This window comes from Triturus cristatus, chromosome 6 (genome assembly GCF_964204655.1).
Source record: "Triturus cristatus chromosome 6, aTriCri1.1, whole genome shotgun sequence".
NCBI classification, from domain to species: Eukaryota; Metazoa; Chordata; class Amphibia; order Caudata; family Salamandridae; genus Triturus; species Triturus cristatus.
This window is the reverse complement of record NC_140589.1, coordinates 465,189,898-465,211,079: the sequence shown is the minus strand read 5'-3', so window position 1 is coordinate 465,211,079 and position 21,182 is coordinate 465,189,898. Positions and strand designations below refer to the sequence as shown.

General features: G+C 40.9%; 1 protein-coding gene across 1 annotated transcript in view; it reads right to left on the bottom strand.

The window, feature by feature from the left end:
- LOC146817301 (isoaspartyl peptidase/L-asparaginase-like) overlaps positions 1-21,182 on the bottom strand; it is a 1,382,729-nt gene that overhangs the window by 119,486 nt on the left and 1,242,061 nt on the right. Inside the window, exon 5 of the mRNA XM_085609196.1 lies at positions 6,224-6,342. Within this exon, the coding sequence (XP_085465322.1) occupies positions 6,224-6,342 (119 nt within the window). The remainder of the gene's footprint in view (positions 1-6,223; positions 6,343-21,182) is intronic.

Genomic DNA, 21,182 nt, shown 5'->3' with positions numbered 1-21,182 from the left:
TTACCCTATCCATGTTCGCCACCCCAAAGTCCTGAGCCCCATGTGTAATTCGGATCCCCAGATACCTGGCCATCTTCGGTTCCCAAGAGAGAGCAAGAGATGGCTGGTCCTGCTCAGTCTGTCCTGCCCATAACCCCAGAGGAAAGAGTTTGGACTTGGTGAGGCTGACGTGCAACCCAGTGTGTTAACCAAATTCAGCCAGAATCGTCAGCATAATTGGGACAGAGAACCTAAGACTCCATAGGTATACCATTGCATCGCCTGCATAGAGGGAAACCATATGAGTGGCACTGTCCGATCTGGATACCCCACCCATGCAGCATTGTCCTAGGGCAGCAGACAGGTGGCTCCATAGCTACCAAAAAATAAGTGGTGAAAGGTTCAGACCCTGGAGTGATGAATACAGGCCCCAGCTAGGCCCGCAGGACACAAGGGTTCGCTCTCCTGTAATGGAATCTATAAGGAAGTTGGCACGGAAACTGCAAAGTACAAAGACAGCATTTATTAACCCTTAAGGGTGGTCCTACAATCCACACAACACTCTTCAGTATTGCATAGAGTAGCACACAGAACTTGCGTACATGGTCCCCTTTTATACACAATAGAGGGGCTCATAAGTGGGTGGTTACAACATGAGGCCAAAGAACATTACCATTTATGGTCATTTTCGATACTGAATCAATATGTGGGCGGAGCTAACACACTCCTTGAGCCCGCGAAAACATGGTCAAGCAAGGCTTAACTGATAACAGATGTGGTCAAATCTGGGCATGCGCCAGATGGACAAAGGAGCTATTTATAGACTGTTACTAGGCAGATTACAAGAGCAACTAACACAGAGGTTGGACTCTTCTCGTGGGGAACACGTGGAAGCATGACAATACAAAATGGAGTCCGAACTTCGGTCAACATAACAGAGAAAACATGATCTAAAAGGAAGGGAATTAATGTCTTCAGTAAATGCTTAATCACATAGTTGTTTCAATTTACAACAGGAGGGTCCCCCAACTCAACACAAAACTCTGCGATACTATCATAACCACTTGCACCCTGGCCGAGGCGGCTCTATACAGCAATTGCACCCATTTTATCTAGTTTTCCCCAATGCTTCTTCACATAACACCTCCCACAAAACTTCCCATCATAGAGAATCGAAAGCTTGTTCAATGTCCAGAAACTCAAGGTCATACTGGTCATCTTGCCAACTGGGAGAGTGTAGCACCAGTGACAGCCGTTGCAAGTTGCACAAAGTGTTCCTATTCAGGATGAACCCACACTGGGCCTCGGCTATTAACTGAGGCTAGTAAGCCAACAATCTTGTGGCCAAAACCTTACTGAGGATTTTCAGGTCGGCATTGAGCATAGATAAAGGGCGGTAGGAAGACAACACTGATCCATCCCTATCTGGCTTGGGAAGCACAACTATTATTACCTCCCTCATAGACTCTGGAAGCAACCCCCTCTTGTAAGCCTCTTAGTAGACTTCCAACAGACGCTCAGCCAGGTCGCCCTGTCCAGTGTGATAAAACTTAGCTGGTAAGCCGTCACCCCCTGGGGCCTTAGCCGTCTTCTACTCTTTCATTGACACGATTATCTCATCTTTAGTGATTGGAGCATCCATATTGTCCTTTTCCTCATCAGATAGTGTTGGCATTTGTATCGTAGCAAGGTATGACACTGCTTCTTGAGTACACATGAGTCCTGGAGCCATGTACACCTCTTGAAGGTGTTCGGTAAATACCTCCACAATATCCTGTTGTGAGGATACCAGTCTACCCTGCCGTTTGCAGAGCCTCACTATTGGTACGCTTCTATTCTCACCATTAATAAACATGGTGAGCAACCTGCTTGCCTTGTCCCCCTCCCTATGTAGCCTTTTCCTATAATTTCAGCGTGCAGACTTGTCAAGTCTGTCCCATGTGTCTGGCAACTCCTTCTTACAATCCCGCCACACATACAGATTTATGGGCTTCTCAACCAATTCCTTTTTCAGGACACCTAAGCTCTTCTTGAGGCCATGTAACATTTTAGTAAGTTTCTGTTTGACCCCCTATGTTATTTTCAGGCACTCCCCCCTTAATACAACCTTCATTGCATCCCAATCCATGGCCCTGGAGGAAGCGCTGCCCCAATTTTCACTAATGTAACTATCCAGCACCCTTGACACCTCATGCGCAAACACCTGGTCCATTAACGCCTCAGCACTCATTCTCCATCGTGGCACTGATGGGATCTGCACATACATTCGAAATGTAACCAGCAGGGGTGAATGGTCTGAGATATAACGTGCCAGGGAAGTAACATTTTCCATCCCCTGTAGAACCACATCGGACAGCAGGAAGTAATCAATATGGCTATAATTCCCTGTGGTAGGCACATAGGGGCATATTATCAAGCCAGGCGATAAAATTGTCGCCGCTTTAGCGACAGATAACTGCCGCTAAACCGGCGATAATGGGCTTGGTAATATGTTCTATGGAATTCCAATTGAAGCCCATGTTAAATGTGAAGGACATCTAACATGGGCTTCAATTGGAATTCCATAGAGCATATTATCAAGCCCATTATCACCGTTTTAGCGGCAGTTTTCTGTCCCTAAAGCAGCGATAATTTTATCGCCTGGCTTGATAATATTAATATGCCCCATAGTAAGAGCATAACTTGCTCTCTGGGTGGCATATTCTGCAAAGGTCGAGAAGCCCCAGATCTCTCATCATATCCCGTAATGCACAAGTCATTGCTGGCTTAGTATCTACCTTTGGGGGTGACAATCACTCCATTTAGTACACAGTTTCAATCTCCAGCCATAATCACAGCCACACGCAACTGTTCTAGTGTTGTGGGCAAAATGGTGCCAAAAAATGTAGGATCATCTATGGTTGGGACGAACATATTCACCAGGCATACTTGCATCCCTGCGTCCCTACGACTATCATATAGCGGCCCTCTGGATCCGTTTTTACCTCCTTCGCTACAATAGGAACTCTGTGGCCCACCCATATCATAGCCCCCTAGCATATCTAGTGGAAGGAGTTGCAAAGACTTCCCCTACCATCTACGCTGCAGGATGGGCAAACAGGCACTCCATGTATGGGTCTCCTGCACGAAGGTCACGAAACCCCACATCGGCACAAGTTAGAGTTCACTCTCTGCCTCTTACCAAAGTGACCCAGGCCTGTGATGGTGCAGGTCATTCATTTCCAATCAGAGGCCATCTGTAACTTTTGTGTCAGACAGCAATGTCTCAGGTATAATTCTCTGCTACCCCATCCCCCTCCCCTCTCCCCCGACCTGTCTCACAGAGTTCAGTACAATCATGGAGTCTGAGCCAAACGTCCCCCATTGATCAAATTCAAAGCCCAAACCTTGAGCAAGTCCCCGCTCCCTCAGGCAGTGAGTCCAAGTTGGAAGGCCTTTCCCAACATGGCCAACACATAGGGCCCGCCGCCTCATACTCCCGAAGATGCAACTGCCTCCTCAAGTGTGTGTGCATTTTGCAAAGGGCCCGTGCTCAGCCCTCTCAGCATGACCGGGGCCTGTGGTGCGCCCCTGCCAACAGCTAATTCGAAGCACCAAACGGATCAGAAATTCAAAGGTATGAATGTTTCAGTTGCCCACACCAACACATCCTCCCTCATATGATGCCACTCATCCCATCACTGCACCATGTAACACAGCAACAGTAGAGTGAAATAGGCATAAATATCAAGAAAGCACATAAAGCATGAGAATAGTGCCACAGCCACATATACACTTCACTGTCCCCCCTAATCTCTGTCAGAGGCTCCACTTCTGTATTCCCTAGCATTTCTGTGGAGTGGGAAGGAATAACGAGTATCCAGAATACAGTTAAAATCTGCCAGCGTACTATCTGGACAGACAAGAATTCTAAGGGTGCGGTGGGCACCAGAGTCCAACAGAGAGTCTACAGAGTGATGCAGCGCCCAGGGCCCTCACCCCCGGATTCCGGTCCATTTACTAGCATAATCCTGAGTGTTATGCTGAGGTTTACCCCCCAAGGTATCCAACCAGTCATTAGCCTCCACAGGGCTCGGGAAGAAATATGCCTTCTCATTGTGTTGGACTCTAAGTTTTGCCAGAAACATAAGGCTATACTACATGTTGCAGTCTCTCAGCCATTTCTTCGTTGTCCAAAAATCCTTCCATAGGTCTTGTACCTTGCGATTATAGTCCGTAAAAATCATGATGGTTTGACCATTGAACTTGGGCGTGCCATGTGCCCTAGCATGCTGTACGATCGCATCCCGGTGCCTGCAGTTAAACAGTTGTGCAATTATTGCGCTAGGTGGCACTCACGGTGGGGGAGGGGCAGTGCCTTGTGCACGCGCTCAAGTGTAAAATAGTGTGAGTCTCCTTTGGGCCATAGAGTACTCACAAACCAATCCTCCAAGAAGAGCTCCATAGATTGATCCTCCGCTTTGTCAGGAAACCCCACAAAGCAGATAATATTCCTCCTGGAGCACCCTTTGGCATCCTGCACTTGCTCTTCCAGGCGTAGGGACTGTGTCTGTAGCTCAGATACCGTTTACTGTAGGGTAGCCACCTCAGATTGCAGGGTCTGTACATCCTGTTCAGTGTCTGTAACCCTGGCAAAAATTTTGCGAACGTCAGACCGGAGCAATCCCAATTCCAGCACCACCGTGTCTATCTTGCCAAGAGTAAGTTCTCTAGATCCTTTCATTCCTGCCAGTATCTCAGATATCGTGGGAGCTCCCTGCTCTGATGGGGCCTGCAGTGTTGAGCCCTGCCCGCTCCATCAGACTGCAGTGGTTGTGCGTAATTGTCAATTTTGTTGGCCTAACCATCTTGGCCACCTTATCCTTGGCCATGGTGAGATTACAGGGTTGCGCCCTCAACAAAGGCTGAGGAACCCCTTGTGGGGCCAGAATCCCCTCAATCATGTAGGCCCAGGAGAGTGGCATGTACAGAGTGTGGTTCTCACCTCTAGATCATCTCTGCAAGGTGTATAATTCTTAAAGAGAGAAGAAAGTTGTCTTACAGGACTCCCTTACCTGTTTTAATAATTTTTTGCACTTACACTCCACATCTATACATACTAGGCCCCTTACACCCACGGCACCCAACGACGAGGAGCAGGCCCATATGATGAAGCATGCTACCTAGCTTGCTGGGTGTGTGAGGGCCCTAGTTCCGACAAGAGGAATCTCCTTCCTTTTTTGCTGTACGACTAGATAGTCTTACATTGTGGTACCCTTTTATATAGCTCTCGCACATACTTTCAGACAGACTGAGAACCTACGTACTTTCTTTTTGTTGATACTGGATAGACTGCACCATAAACGTTCACTGTACTGCCAACAGAAGGGCCCTCACTACTTCTTCCTAGATACAAATCAACAGGTAGGCCGAACTTCAAAATCCATGCTAAGGTTGCCTGTCGTGTCTTGTGTTCAGAATGCCTCACCCAGCGCCTCATGGTTTCCTTATGTTGATAAAAGTTCTGCCGAAACTATCTCCATAAGAAGAAATTCTGCACATGGTAGGTGAATTTTTAAATTAAAGATTCTCTAAATTTAAATTCAGTTCTTAATTTTGTTGCCTTCAAATTCATATTTTCTGGGTGAAAATCAGCAAATATGTAAACAAGATATTGTATTTTATTCACAAAATTTCACTTAAATTGTTGCAGTTGTAATAGTCTTGTGATACAGAAATGTCTGATTTCTACAAATCATTTTTCTAGTAAATGCAAGATCCAGGGATACAAAAGGAGACTCCAAATATTTCTCTCCGTAGAAGACTGACTGATGGATACTACTATATCAAGGGTAGACAGAATAGAGAGAGATATGGCGGGTCAGGGATGTGAACACAAAGCTTCAGGTTCAAAAATGCCTATTATGGCCTAAAATTCTGCACTTTGTTTGCATTTGGTAGAATAAGAAGGAAGGCTGATCTTAAACGCTGGCCTTACTTCAGAACGTGATTCTACCAACCATTTGTGATATTTCTGATAAATGTCCAACATTAGGCCCCTCAAACTGACATTTTTGCTAGAATCAGAAATATGGGTTAAAATAAAAAGGTCTTCCTTTTTGCCTGTTTGGTATTCTATGGAGGACTAAGTAGTTAAATGGCATATGTAAATTGAGAGATGTCAGTGTTTTAATGGATATCTCATTCTTTCAATAACCATTATTGTGTAGCCTGAGCCTTCGCTTTTCTAGGGAGCTTTTAATACCTATGATCGGGCTGTCTCCAACACGTCCAACCATCTTGTTTGTGATTCCGCCTGTGGAGGTTGCACACGCCACATTACCTTCCTTGTCAATGGCAACAGCACCAACTGTGTCATGAACCCTTTAAGAAAAGAGAAATGCAAAAGGTATTAGCAGAGAATACATTATGAAACAATACATTTAATACTCATATATTCATTCCTTGCATCATGATCATATCAGCATGTGGCGACATTCTAAATTAATGAGAGTTAATAATGAAACGATTTGGGGGCGTGGCTCGAACACCAAGGCAATATGGCGGTCCCGCCGTAAGCTCCGCTCAGATGCGGAGCTGTTTTACCGAATGTATGTCGATACTTCGCATACCATTACTTCGCACAATTTTAGTGCAATGTTTTTACTTAGCATAAACCATTACTTTGCAAGTTTTAACTGTGAATGCATTTATAACGCAAATCGTTAGAAATGTACTTTAAATGCTTTTTTCCTGCATTCTATTACTATGCATAGCACTACTATGTTTTTTCCTGTAATGGTTTATGCTAATTAAAAAAATCGCACTAAAAACTCACCCTCACACACTACTCTACCCTACACTACTCCAACACCACTACACTACCCTAATACACTACCCCCTACACGACATTCCCCCTTCCACCTGCCTGGACCCTACATTATAACACTACACTTCATGACCCCTGACACTACCCTAAACCCTAAAACATTACCCTACACTTCACCAACACCACACCACTAACCTAAACCCTAATTCACTATAAAATCTCAACACTACCCAAACCCTCACACACTACACTACCCTACACTACTCAAACACCACTACACTACCCTAAACCCTAATACACTACCCCCTACATGACCTTTCCCCTGCCTGGACCCTATACTCTAACACTACACTTCATGATCCTCTGACACTACCCTAAACCCTGAAACACTACCCTACACTACACAAACACCACACCACTACCCTAACCCCTAATTCACCATAAAATCTCAACACTACCCAAACCCTCACAGACTACACTACCCTATACTACTCAAACACCACTACACTACCCTAAACCCTAATTCACTACCCCCTGCACATCCCTCCCTGACCCACAGCCCTTAAACCTTAAACACAACCCCGTGTACGACCCTAAAAAATACACTGCCCCATTTACCTCTTTCCCCTCGTGGTCCCTTTCTTCACCTTCACTCTTGGATCCACTCTTCTCCTTCTTCAAGCTAAGTAAAAGCATGCGTACTAAAAGTTTCTGCAAACTAAAAAATGTGTAGTAATAGTAATGCGTAGAAATGCCTGCGAAGTAATGGTAGATTACCCTTTTATCGATTAGTGCCTCTGACCACGTTGTTTCCCGGACTCTGACAGCGGTCCCTCATTGATAACGTGGCGGTGAGTCTGCAGACTGTTTTTGGTGGTCCTTCCCTTAGTAATTAGCCCAGGAGCCGCGGCGGTGTTTTTCCCTTCAGAAAATGCAAGCGCCCGCCATTTTGAATCGCGGCGCTCGCGTTCCATTTTTTTCCTCACGGCTGGGCTCACTTCACAGTTTATGTTGCCATGAAATCTCCTTTTGGCAATAGGGCTATTCTTTTCAAGCAGTCCCTTGCTATATGACTGCAATGTTTTCATGTTGTGTACCGAAATGTGTTTTTACTGCATCTCTACTGCAAATAATTCTTTGGGACTATGCATATAACCTGATTTACATTTCAAGGTGCTCACACCTCAATAACATGCGCTGAAGGAGTTTTTTTCTTCTTTCGTTTTGGATGGTGTGGAGTGTTCTGCTCCTGCTCATGCTGGACATTTGCTGATGTGACGATTCCTCTACTTTCTGGGGTGATTATCGAAGACTCTCTTCAGTGAGTAACACACTTTGCTTATAGTCTGCTTCTACTTTGCCTATATACTTTTGGAAGTCCATTTACTTTCCCTGCTTCTCCATTGGTGTATGGGACGGATCCGCCCGACTCTACTTGTTAGTCATTGTTCCTACCAACAAACCAAGATGGCCAGTGATCCCCACGCCACCTCCAAACCATCCTCTTCAGGTGCAAAGCCCAAAAGGCACAAAAATTACCCACCTTCTCCTATCCTCACCTCACAAAATATGGTAATTGAGTTTATTTTACACAAGGTACGCTGGCTTCAACCCTTTATGTCCACTACTAATGAAAGGTTGCAACAAATAGAGGATCAATGGATTGTCATGGAGGGAAAGGTGTCGTAACTTGAGCAACGTGTGGGAGACCTTCAGGATATTAATACAAAGATTCCTCTTCTAGAACAGGAGATCCATAAACTGAAACTACACATCGAAGTTCTTGAAAATCGTAATCGAAGTTACAACCTTCGCCTTTATGGTCTTCCGGAAAATTTTGAAGTTCCTCCCAGATCTCTTAGACCTTCAATCTTCCTCACCTCTCAACATACAATGTGCACATTGTTTGGGTCGTCTTCACCCTAACTCAAGCAAGCCACGTGGTATTATAATGCTCTTCGTAGAATTTACTGAACTTATGCATATTTTGAAGGCAGTTAAACTCAAACGTCGTCTCACTTGGTCGGGCCATAATATCTTAATTTCTCAAGATGTCTCCAACGCAACAAATGCTTAACGTAAAGAATTTCTGTCTCTTTGTCCTCAGATGAGACATTTCAAAATTCAGTATGGCATTCTCCATCCTTGTCTTTGTAAAATCACTCATGAAGGAAATTCACGTTCTTTCGACGATCCTGAGAAACTGAAACTATATCTAAACAGTATTTCCTCTCGCAATATGGATACTAATGCTTAACTTTTTCTGAGTTACCTGGTTGATATTGTCCATCTAAAGTATACAAATCTTGCTCTTTCTACACTACGTTCTTTTTCACTCCTTATTATTCTAGTAATACATTTATTCTTTTTTATGTCTTATACTTCTTTAATTGCTTCTATTCTCTTGCTTTTCCTCTTTTACTTTCTATCTCCTACTATGAGTTTATTTCTTTATTTCTTAGAGGCCTTTTAGTGCCTATTTACTTTTACCACCATCCTTATCTTCGGCGTCACCATGCTCCTTTCATATCGGTTGCTTATCTCTCTTCAGGTCTAGATTCTTCTCCATGACATGTTTGCTTACTCTACGTTTCTCTCTTTTTCTTCTTCTTTCTCCCTCTTTCTTTTTGTTCCTTGGCTATTTTCCCTTTTGGCTTTTTCTTATTATTATATTATTACCTCTATGAGTGTCTTGCTTTATTTTTATTATTTTGATGTTAATCTAAAGATTCCCTGTTTTCATTGCTTAAAATTTGATAAATGTTGTCCTCTTTTTTCTTTTTTCTTGGTCTTATAGCGCTCTGTTCCTGTTCTCATATGTCTCCCCCCAATCCTCAAAATGTTTGACGTTGTCTCGTGGAATGTACGTGGTCTAGGTCATCCTCTCAAGCGTCAAAAGGTATTGTCTCATTTATCCAAACTTAATGCCCATATTGCCTTTTTACAGGAGACTCATTGTAACGATGTGGAATCTCTTATCCTTAGACGTCAATGGGTTAATCAAATTGTTTTCTCTCCTGCTGTTGACTCCATGGCGGTGTTGCTATTTTATTCCATAAATCAATTCATGCACAAATATTATCGACTGAATGCGATTCCAATAAACGATGGGTTTTGGTTGATGCTATTAGTTTAAAAAAACAAGTCACTTTCTTTAACACTAACGGCCCGGTCAAACTTGATCCACAATTTTGGCATTGTATCAAATTGAAATTAACCTCTATCCCTAATCCTAATATAATCGTTGGTGGCGATTTTAATAATTGGCTAGATCCTTTTTCTGATAGAAAATCTAAATGCAAATTTAAACCTGATAAGACCCATAAAGAATTTCAATCTGCCATCGCCTCTCGTCCGTTGTATGATGTATGGAAAACATTTAATCCTGACATTTATGAATTCACTTTCTTTTTTACCTGTTCACCATACTATGTCCCATGTTGATTATATTCTAGTTACTAAATCATTACTTCCCTGTATTCATGCATCTGAAATTGGTTATATTTTCCTCTCTGACCATGCACCTATGTCTGCCTCTTTTTGTTTGTCCCTATATATTTGCAAACAAGGCAGGTGGCATTTTAGTAATCATTTACTCTCAGACCAAACATTCTGAAGTGACCTCCTTTATTAATGAATTCTTTCATCTCAACAAATCTCCGGACACCTCAACTCATAATAATTGGGATGCTTTTAAAGCATAATTTAGAGCCTTTACCATTGCTTTCTCTGCAAAGAAAAATAAATTACTCAACTCTCAATATTATGAAACTCTTCAAAAGATGAAAACCCTGGAACACAATTACTTTTCTTCTAAATCCTCCTCTTCTCTGCAAGAACTAATTAAAGCCAAGTCTTCCTTGAATAAAATTGCCACTGTGGATGCTTGTAACATTCTCCTTAAGATTAAATCAAAATTTCATGGTGGTCAAAATAAGGCAGGGAAAATGTTAGCCAACTATTTAAAAATCAAAACAGAATGTAGAAATATTGGTCCTATCCACTCAAAAACAACCAATAAGCTTTTTTCCTCTGATTCAGACATTGTGGAAACATTTCAATCCTATTATGAACTTCTATATACAGAAGACACTTTTCCTTCTGGAAAGGATTTTGAAACTTTTTCCAAGGTATTCCTAAACCCCCTTCCCTCCCTGATACATTTTTACCTCTTAAAAATGATATTGCCCTTCAGGAGATAACCAATGCCCTTAAATATTTGAAAAAGGCCAAACCTCTGGGACCAGATGATTTTTCTACTGAATTTCTTTCAACTTGCCACACAATTTTGGCCCCAAAACTATTGGACCTTTTCAATTCATTCCTCTCTAATTCTAAAGCATGTGGCTCTTTTTTAGAAGCCCTTATTGTTGTTATTCCTAAACCGAACAAAGACTCTTCCTCTTGTAAGAACTTTCGAGCTATTTCATTGATTAATTATGATTGTAAAATGTTTGCAAAGATTTTGGCTTCCCACTTAGGAAAGATTATTTCTCATCTTATTAAACCAGATCAAGCTGGCTTTCTTAAGGGCCGACTTGCCTCTGACAATTCTAGAATGTTTTCAAATATTCTTGCCCCTAGAGAAAAGTACTCCTCTCCCTTAGCTGCCCTCTCACTTGATGCTGAAAAAGCTTTTGACTAAATAAATTGTCAATATATGCTCTATACTCTTAAATAGTTTGGTTTTTGTCACCGGTCTCTTTTCCTCATACTTTCACTTACAAAGAGGCACCCGTCAGGGCTGTCCCCTTTCTACATTACTCTTTCTCCTCTGCTTAGAACCCTTTCTTGAATGTATTAGACATAACTCTAATATCACTGGTTTTAATCTCGATTCCCATCAAATTAAACTTTCTGCATACACAGTTGAAATCCTTGTTTACATGTCCAATCCCTGTAATTCTCTTCCCCCTTTTTTTTTTACAAGAGATTGCTTTGTTTTCCACTGGATCTGGTTACAAACTTAATTTCTCCCAAATTGAGATTTTACCTTAAAATTCATCATGCTATCGTTATATGTGTGATACAATCAACATCACTTGGTGCCCCTAAAAGATTAAATACTTAGGAACATGATTTTCATTAATTACTTCTGATACTTTAACCCATAATTTTTCTGCCTTAAAACTCAAACTTACCAATTTATTATTTAGTTGGTGCCCATTATTTTTATCCTGGAGGGGCAGTCTTGATACCATTAAAATGATGATTGTTCCCCAGGTGCTTTTCCTGCTCTCAATGTTACCTTTTAAATTCCCCAATTGTTATTTTTCTCAGATTAACTCTATTTGTACCAAATTCTTATGGAACAGCAAACAATGTCATATTGCTTTATCTAAATTAATTCGTCCAAAATCTGAGGGTGGTGTCCGATTTCCTGGTTTTAAATTGTATCAAACTGCTTTTTTGATTCGTTAATTTTATGCTATGTTCAAAGATTTTCAAGACTTGCCTATACCAACATGGGTTGCTGTTGAACGTTCATTGTTAAATGATTTTTCTTTTCAGGATATTATATTATGCTTATGACCAATTGTACTTTTATTTCCAAATATTCTATCTTAATATACTCTCACCATCTTCTACATGCCCTTTTTTCCCAAGGTTTTGATTCCTATCAATCCTTTTTAGCATCTTCCAAATGGTTTAACAAATATATTACATTCCGTCATAAATCTTTCTATTACAAGCACAGGAAGGAAAAGGGTATATTTTATGTACATCAGCTGTTGGTTAATAATTTGCTTTTATCCTTTCCCCAGTTACAAGAGAAATGTAACCTTTCTGACTCTTGTATTCTTCAATATAATACACTATTTCCTGGTTCTCCAAACCTTTCTACAAAATGTTAACTCCAATCCTACTTCTATTTCTTTTACTCCTGTGACACCCCGATTTCAAACTCTCCTTGACCCAACTCCAAGTGTTTCTTTCATATATAGAACCTTATCCTTAACTACTAGCACTCGGAATACATCTCCTATCAAGTTACTCTGGGAACAAGACTTATCTCAGACTCTCGCTGTTTATCAATGGGACCAAATGTGGCAAAAGATTTTCAAAACTTCCAAAGCTGCCAATATTACACAATCCTTATATTTTATTTATAACAGAGTTGTAATTACTCCCCTTTTTTTACACAAAATTGACCATTCTATCTCTCCATTATGTTGGTCATGTCTTTCCTCTAAAGGATCATTGATGCATCTACTTTATTATTGCCCGAAGGTTCATGAATTTTGGAAAGCTATATGGTCGAAATGTGTATTGATTTTTACTTGCACTGTACCATTTGCTATTCACAATATCTTTTTAAGTACCATATCTACGGATTTCGATCACCTTCCCTCCAAAACTATTTTATTCAACCTCTTCATTGCTATTGCCTTTAAAGTTATATTAACATGTTGGAAAGACAATTCTAAAATATCCTTTTTGCTATCGTGGAATTTTATGTGTGATGAACATAGAATTGGTTTTGTCTCTCACTCTTCTATCTATTTAAAGATTACATCTGATTTATTATGGTTACCTTTTACTACATTTTTATCCTCACGCTCATCTTTCTTATAACACCCATTTTTACTCTACTCTTTTAACCCTCCCTTCTCCCCTCTCTTTTTCTTCTTTCTTCTTTTCTTTCTTTCTTCTCTAATCTTTTCTCTATCCCTTTCTTATATCAAATCATTCAAATATAACATCTTCTCTAATGGAACACACTCCTTTATTACGTTAATGTATTTTCTTTTACCCCTACTTCTCCTCTCCCTATACATATCTCTTTCTTTCTTATTATAATATTTGTTAATGTCATTTTGTATTACTCTTGCACCAAAATACTTATGTAAGGTTCTAATTCTGTGTTCATTCTTTCAATAAAAATTATTTAAAAAAAATAATAATAATGAAACGATTTGTCCAATAGATATGTTAGGGTTCTAATTGTGGGGGGATGTTATCCATAGGAATCCTCTTACAAAACCACAAATCAAATGTGTCTTACTGAATGGCAATCTAGCCCTTACAATGGCACTAGTGCACATACGAATTACATATTATGAACCCTTCCCTAAAACCATAAATATTGTAGATTCTCCAAGAGCGCCTCATTCATTATACACCTTCTGATTGATTCAGCCTGTGAGAGTTTTATTAAATAACAACGCCATTTGACCAGATCTCTTGCTTGAAAATGGTTACCACTGATATAGCACTTACAGCAATAAGAGTCATTGTTGTGTCCATCTAAAATCGAGTCAATTACATTGGCAAATCAAATAATACATTATGTTAAAAATGGTGATCAACAGCATCAGAAAGATAGCTCTTCCTCGTCCAATGGCGAATCTTCCCAGCAAAATCTGCAGCAGAGCTCAAGAAAACATGACAGTGCAACTGACTTCTGAATTCCCAACTCTTCAGAATCTTGGGAAATCTTGCAAATCGGTGGCTACTTTTGATTTGGCGATTAATTTCATGTCACCTGATGTTAATAGCATCATAAAAGTAGACACACATAAGGAGCCAGCTAATGACAATTTCGTATGCCAGTAGGACTAGGAAGCTTAAAATTACCAATTCGTCACAAGGTATGTAAAGTCCACAATCGCAGGGTTCATTTCATTTGAGAAGTCAGAAGACTGTAAACTACCTGCGCTCATGCAAGCAATATAAAATGTGCACCTGGAGAGGGTGACGCTTCTCTACTTTTTGATAGACTTGTTTTATCCAGAGCAGGAAAGAAAAGTGAAAAAAACAAATGGCTATGATTTGGTCAAACTGGACGAAGAAGACCTAGGGTTAGGTTTCACCTGGTACTCAATACGTAATGCCCGATGAATGGAATGCATAGTCTCAATAGTAATATGAAACACTATTAGTAAAAATCCATCTTTTGTGGAGCAAGTAACATTTAAATCAAATCATGTTCCGGCTGAAATTCCATCTGAGCAACCAATGCTTGCTGTCATGAGAACAATGTTGAGGACTCTGAACATTGTAGCACACGCTTTAGCCTCTCAATTAACTAAGCTAGATGCCTGCACTGGAGCCATGCGCGAAATAGCAAATAGTGTCCCTACTATTGACCAAAGAATGCACACAATGAGGAAGTGGTAAACAACTCACGAAAAAACTCTTACTATTGCAAATAATACTTGTAGCTACTCAGCAGTATTGACCAAATTAGGCGAAGTATCTGAGGTATTACAGTCAATCATTACAAGCTGGAAAAATAGCTTACAAAAATATCCACTTAGCCATTTAGGAGCAGTGAATGAAAGGTCAGGAAAATCAGACCATTATAAAACAAATATCACGAGCTCTGGTGCTGACCATGTTGATGCACCGTTTGTTCCTTTGCTAAAAGAGGTAACTAACTCTATTGATAATATTACTGAGAAAGCATCAGGCACACATGCTAGCCGCAAAGTCCTCAAAAACAGGATAAATAAAAGATATACAAAACCTTTAAAAAAATACCTTAAAGTAAAGGAGAAGTGTAGTTCCCAATGGTGGATAACATTATCTTAAAGCAGACAGCAGAGAAGGAAGTAGTAATCGAGAAAAATCCCAATTATGCAATAGCAAGCGATATAAAACAAGGACTTTGAGAACAAAAACCCTGGTGTAATGAGCAACATATGTTGTTGAAAGCACACACATGTCCAGAGAATTACCACACACAACAACCCATTATTACTTATATTAATGTTACAAAGTCATCCTGTATACCCCAATTTTTTGCTGACTGATACTGGTGGTAACTGACTCTGACTCTGAATGTGCCTGGGCTCTGTCTAACCAAGCCCAGGGCCAGTGCTGTGTTGAAAACATAGTGAAAACACACACATACATGAAGGTACACTATACATTAGAGTACACTTTTAATTGGCATGACCTACCCTTATAAGTCTCTAGAAGATAATAGGGCAGGGGGATTAAAATCACCTTTAAGTCCATAGTACATAATAGGCCCCAGCAGTTTAGAGGCCAGCAGCCCTTGTTGCACTTGCATGTGTGCACTGCTGAGAGTCTGAGGTCAATTTAAAAGCAGCCCTGTGTTGCAGCACTGCTTTTAAATGTAAATGTTGCCCCAAACTCGACATTGGTGGTAGAGGCAATTAAAACAGAGATAAAATAGAATGTTTTGGCATGTTAGGTACCTACAGGGACTACCTGTGTGTCCCTGGAGTGGGGGACCAGTCATTATAAGGAGGGCTCTTATAAAAGATGTCTTATATGCTCTGGGGATAGAGAAATTACACATTTCACTTTCCCCAATTGTAGTAAAGTGCCTCTCAAAATCGACCTTGGTGCTAGGAGCACTGTGGAGTGAAGATCTACACTATTCTTGCATATTCAGGACCCCTAAAGTCTCCCCTAGGTGTCCCAGGGGTGGGGGTCATGTAACTATAAGCAGGGCCCTTATAAAATATATTTTATATGCCCTGGTAATGGAGAAATTGCTCCTTGCAGTTTCCCTATTGTAGATGCTTAGCCCCATGGGATAACATGGCAATAGTTTATGAATGTATAGCTATCGCTAGGAACTAATAGTAATTATCATTCAAGGACTTAGGAGAATAGTATTGATAAATCAAACAATTTGGCACAGTTGAATTTATCCTAAAATATACAGAAATAAGTTATAAGACTTTCTTTTCTGTAAACCAAAATTCAGCCTTCCTGTGATAAGTGGCTCACCCGGAGAGAGAGAGTGAGAGACTCTGCTACACAGGAATGCCAGAGCAGGGGGGAGCGGGGTCGTAAAGCATGAAGATTCAAAGGAAGGTGGGATAGGTAGGGAAGGCCAGGGCCATCTACCCCAAGCCCCTCTGACCCAGTCAGATGGCAGGCTTAAGGCTGGCATGTGCAGATGGTAGAAGGAGGAGAGCTATGGAAAGGAGCCATACTGGATATTGGTTTAACTTGTTTTTGCTCCTCTGCTGAGATTTCAGTCATAATGAATTTTGGAGGAAAAGTGCTTTCTGGGAGATTATGCCACACTTTGGAGGAAGTGGTCATGCTCTGGGGTGTTGCCCTGCACCTCACTGGACAGGAATGTTCTCTTGTTTGACCCCAGAGAACACTGAAAAAATATGTGAGAGGAGCAGAGCCCAAAACTAAGAGAAGAAGGAGGATTGCTGAACTGTAAACTTGATATGCACCATTAGGCCCTGCATTCTGTCTCACTGCGCCTGCTGCATTATCTACAACTACAGCCCTTTGATGTACCTTGCTCAAGAGGAATAAAGAGTGGACTCTCTACAATCTACAGGTTAACAGAGCTCACTCGCATCAACTCCAGCAAGAGTCCCCTGCCCGGAGTGCTTCTATTGGACTTTCATGGATTTTGGCTGGGTGCATTGTGGGAATTGTAATCCAAACTTTTCAGGACAATTATGGAGCATCCAGATACTTGGATTGCATTTTGGACCTTTTGAACCCTCACGAGAATATTCAGGAAGAAGTTCCAAAAGTTTGGAGAAGTTTGGAGCAATTTTGGAAAAGAAAATCTCCATAAGGTGACTAGGGGCTAGAAAGTGTTTATTCTTTAAAAATTCACATCTCCGGTTCCCTATACTAGACTTTTGCTGTTTTGGTGTCATTTTAAAGATACAAATATTTCATATTTTTATAATTTGGTGTTGGATTTCTATTGTGTGTTGTGTCTTAATGATTTACTGAATTGGTGTTTTTAGATGCTTTACTTACCTGTCTCCTAAGTTAAGCCTGCCTTCTCAATGCCAAGCTACCAGGGTTGAGCATGGGAATAATTTACTGGGACCTGTACTGAGCCCTATACTGTGTTACTGGCATTATTGCCAGTGGCATATGCATATTTAAGACTAATAACCCACTTTCCAATAGTCAATTAAAGTGGTCATCCCTCAAGTGACTATCCAAGGAGCACTTTCCATAGTGCCCAGTCACACAAGGAGCCACGGCATCAGTATTAAGAATACAACCCCAAAAAGAAGATATCAAAGAAGTTACATTTCACAATAATTACATCTATCCCAACTGCGTTGTCCTTCAAGATGAATTTCAAACAGGAGCCCCCTATTGAAAAGGGAACAATTGTTACTAATTTGATAGTGTAGCACCAATCAAAAATGCAAGGGAATTCAGGGATTTCGTTGCTCCCAAAGGACCACCAGGTGGCATTGAAAACTATGATAAAACAGTAACAAACTGGAACATTAATTCTTATTAATTTAATATGTCTACTCAAATTCTCCCTTACCCCCTAAATAGCCATATAAAGGCCACACAGCCATGACTAAGACAATGGAACATCAAGACTCAGTGTCTATGGATTCCAACTTTACCATCTGATTTCAGCTACAATTGGTGTAACCTACTAAGCTGGAATATTGAACAGCTGAATCCAAAGAAGAAAGACAAAGACTGAGGGCCTCATGTAGGTAGCCAAATACCGGTCGGTAACGGCCGAAATTCTGTAAATATCCCGTTACCGACCGGTATTGAGGCACTTGAGATGTAGGTGGCTGATTTCTGGATTCGGTATTTACCGAATCGGAATTTTAAGAAATCGGTAAAATACCGATTCGGTAAATACCGAATCCAGAAATGCAATGTAGGGGGCACTCAAGTGAGTGCATTATTGGTGTCTGGATTCGTTATTTACCACCCACTACAAGTTGATGGTAAATGATGAATACCTTACAAAAAGCATTTTTGTGCTATTTGTAAAGTGCCATGTGGCAGACATACATGCCCTTAGGTCATGTATGTGCGCCACATGTGCACACATGCACGAATCAGGGGTGCAACAGGGTATCAATGTGACACCCTGCCACCCATGATAATGCCTCCCCTATTACCGAATCGGTATTTACCGAATCGGTAATAGTAACTGGCTTCCTATTCATTCCTATGGGCCTCCAGGTAAATACCGATTCATAAATACCGATATTTCCCGAATCGGTAATAATTACCGATTATTTACCTACATACCATTTACCGATTCATAAATACCGAATCGGTAAAATTCGGTATTTATGAATCGGTAAATGGTATGTTACCTACATGAGGACCTGAGTCTCTTATAAAATCTTACAAATATACAGCTTTCATTAAACCTGAGCTTTAAATGAAATCAAGTTGGATGGCATTACCACATATAGTATTAGTGCCATAAAAGAAAGAAAGGGAAGTCCAGAGGGAGGCTTGCCCATATGGATCATGACCCAAATTCAGTCAATTACACAGATACATATGAGAAATAACAATAACATACAAAAGCCAAAAATCACACATAACAAAGGGATTCTTGATATATTTAATATAAATGTATCCCCAGGAAGTTTCAAAGAGAATTCTAACTTGATAAATAATCCTGATTTAAGTATTAGTTCCATCAGGCAGACAATCCAAACAAATAGGGTTGAATCAAGCAGGAAGCACTGATCTCACACCATAATGGTATGTGCTGATTTAAACATCAAGCCCTATCCCAATGACTGTCAAAGAAATACATAAAGAAGAGGTCTCCTAGGACATTCCCCACTCACAAATTGAGAATTTTAGGAAGACAAACTCGGAGAAAAATGAAGTATTCTGCTGACCATGATCCCAATGCGACCACTCAATGGGCAAACATGACACTTTAGCCAAAACCTTGTTCAAATCAGCTAAGCAGGAAAGCCTGGTACATTAAATACTCATAAATTAGAAACCTGGCACCTGCTTTTATGATATAAAAATCGAGAGAAGAACTGAAAGTGATCATGATCTGTTAATAGCGACAATATGTCTCTTGACTAGGCAAGTTCCAAGGCTTGAGGCACAATTCTGATTAGAACCGAATGACCTTGCCACCAAACAAAACACGAACAACATAATTTGGACATGTAAGGCTTCCAAGCAAAATAAGCTAGAAGCCAGCACATAATGAGAGAGTGAATACCAATAACTAAGAAATATAAAGAAAACCAAAGAAATAGGAGCCATCTGTGGGTTGGAGAGACTTACATTTTTTTATATTCAAGCATCTTTGTAAGTCCTCGCCTGTATCTGAAGCTGGCCAAGAACTGCCAAGGTGAAATGATTCAACAAGGAATATCAAAAAATTAAATGAGCTTTTACGAAGGACTTGAGATGCTAGCATTGCGACCAGAAGGAGAAAGAGCACCTTCATTCTTTACAAAAAGGGACAGTTCCATGTGAAAGCAAGTAGGACAGGAAAGGATAATATACAAGAAACCTTTAGGACATGATCAGTTATGAGTGAGAGGCACTGGCTACTAATTTGGAAGCAGGCATTAACCTTGCTGAATGGATAAAGCATTTCTCCACAATATTCCAAATGGCCAACCCACAATGAGGATGACCAACTAAAAACTTGCCTAGCTGAGCAGCCTCCTCGAACCACTAATATTTTATTGCCATGGGAAGATCTCATAGAGCTCACTTCAGGGATCTCTTTCTAGGAAATGCATGAGGCTATGGTCTGTCAAAACCCATTAAAAGTGCCTGGCCCTGACAAAATATCCACTGATGTTTTTGGTAAAAATTGGGGAAACCTGGGATCCAGCTTCAACACCCCCCTATAATGTAATATGGGAACACAAAGAAACCCGTGCCTTTTGGAGACCTGCTATTATTGTTCTTCTTTATAAAAAGGCCCAAGCAATAACCCAGCAAATTATCATCCAATTTCTCTGCTGGATGGCATCATAAAGATTAATGGCAAATTATTTCTTACTCGCCTGAAAGCATGGATTCAAGATAAAAAGCTGGGTTTTGGAAGGAGGGTACAATCCATCAAGCCATGCAACTGTATTTTATTTGTTGAAAATACGTTCAAATAAAAACGTTAGCAACGGGATGCCCGGCTGCTGGAATTGTGAGGATGGGGAAGCAAAGATGGTGTTGGGATCGCGCTCTCCGTATCTTGCACTCTCCCCGCTGTCATGCTGCATCGTTCTTTGTGCAATAACTACACTCCACGCTGACTTGAAGCGTAAAAAGCTATTTATTAGGACAGGGTTATCATAGCTCCAAACATTTATTGAAAATTACATGCAACTATATACCTTTACTCAACAATAATAACTCATACCCCTCATCCATTTTTCAACCATCTCCTGATACACTCCTCCCCATTCTTGCTGTAAACTTCTCCATACATCCCTTCTCAACTTCACAGCCCTCTTAAACATCCTCTCTTGACTTTCTTCTGCTGCACCTTGCATCCTGCGCTCCGCCCTCATTCACCTGTAGACTTCCCCCCCGAGGGGTGGCTATGCCTGTCCAAGAACCAGCACTCATCAAAAGTTTTGCCACCCAGGGAACCCCGTAGGGCGGTTTTCTCCCCAATCAGCTTTGTGCACCTTACGCACCTCACTCCCCCTGCAGCACCATA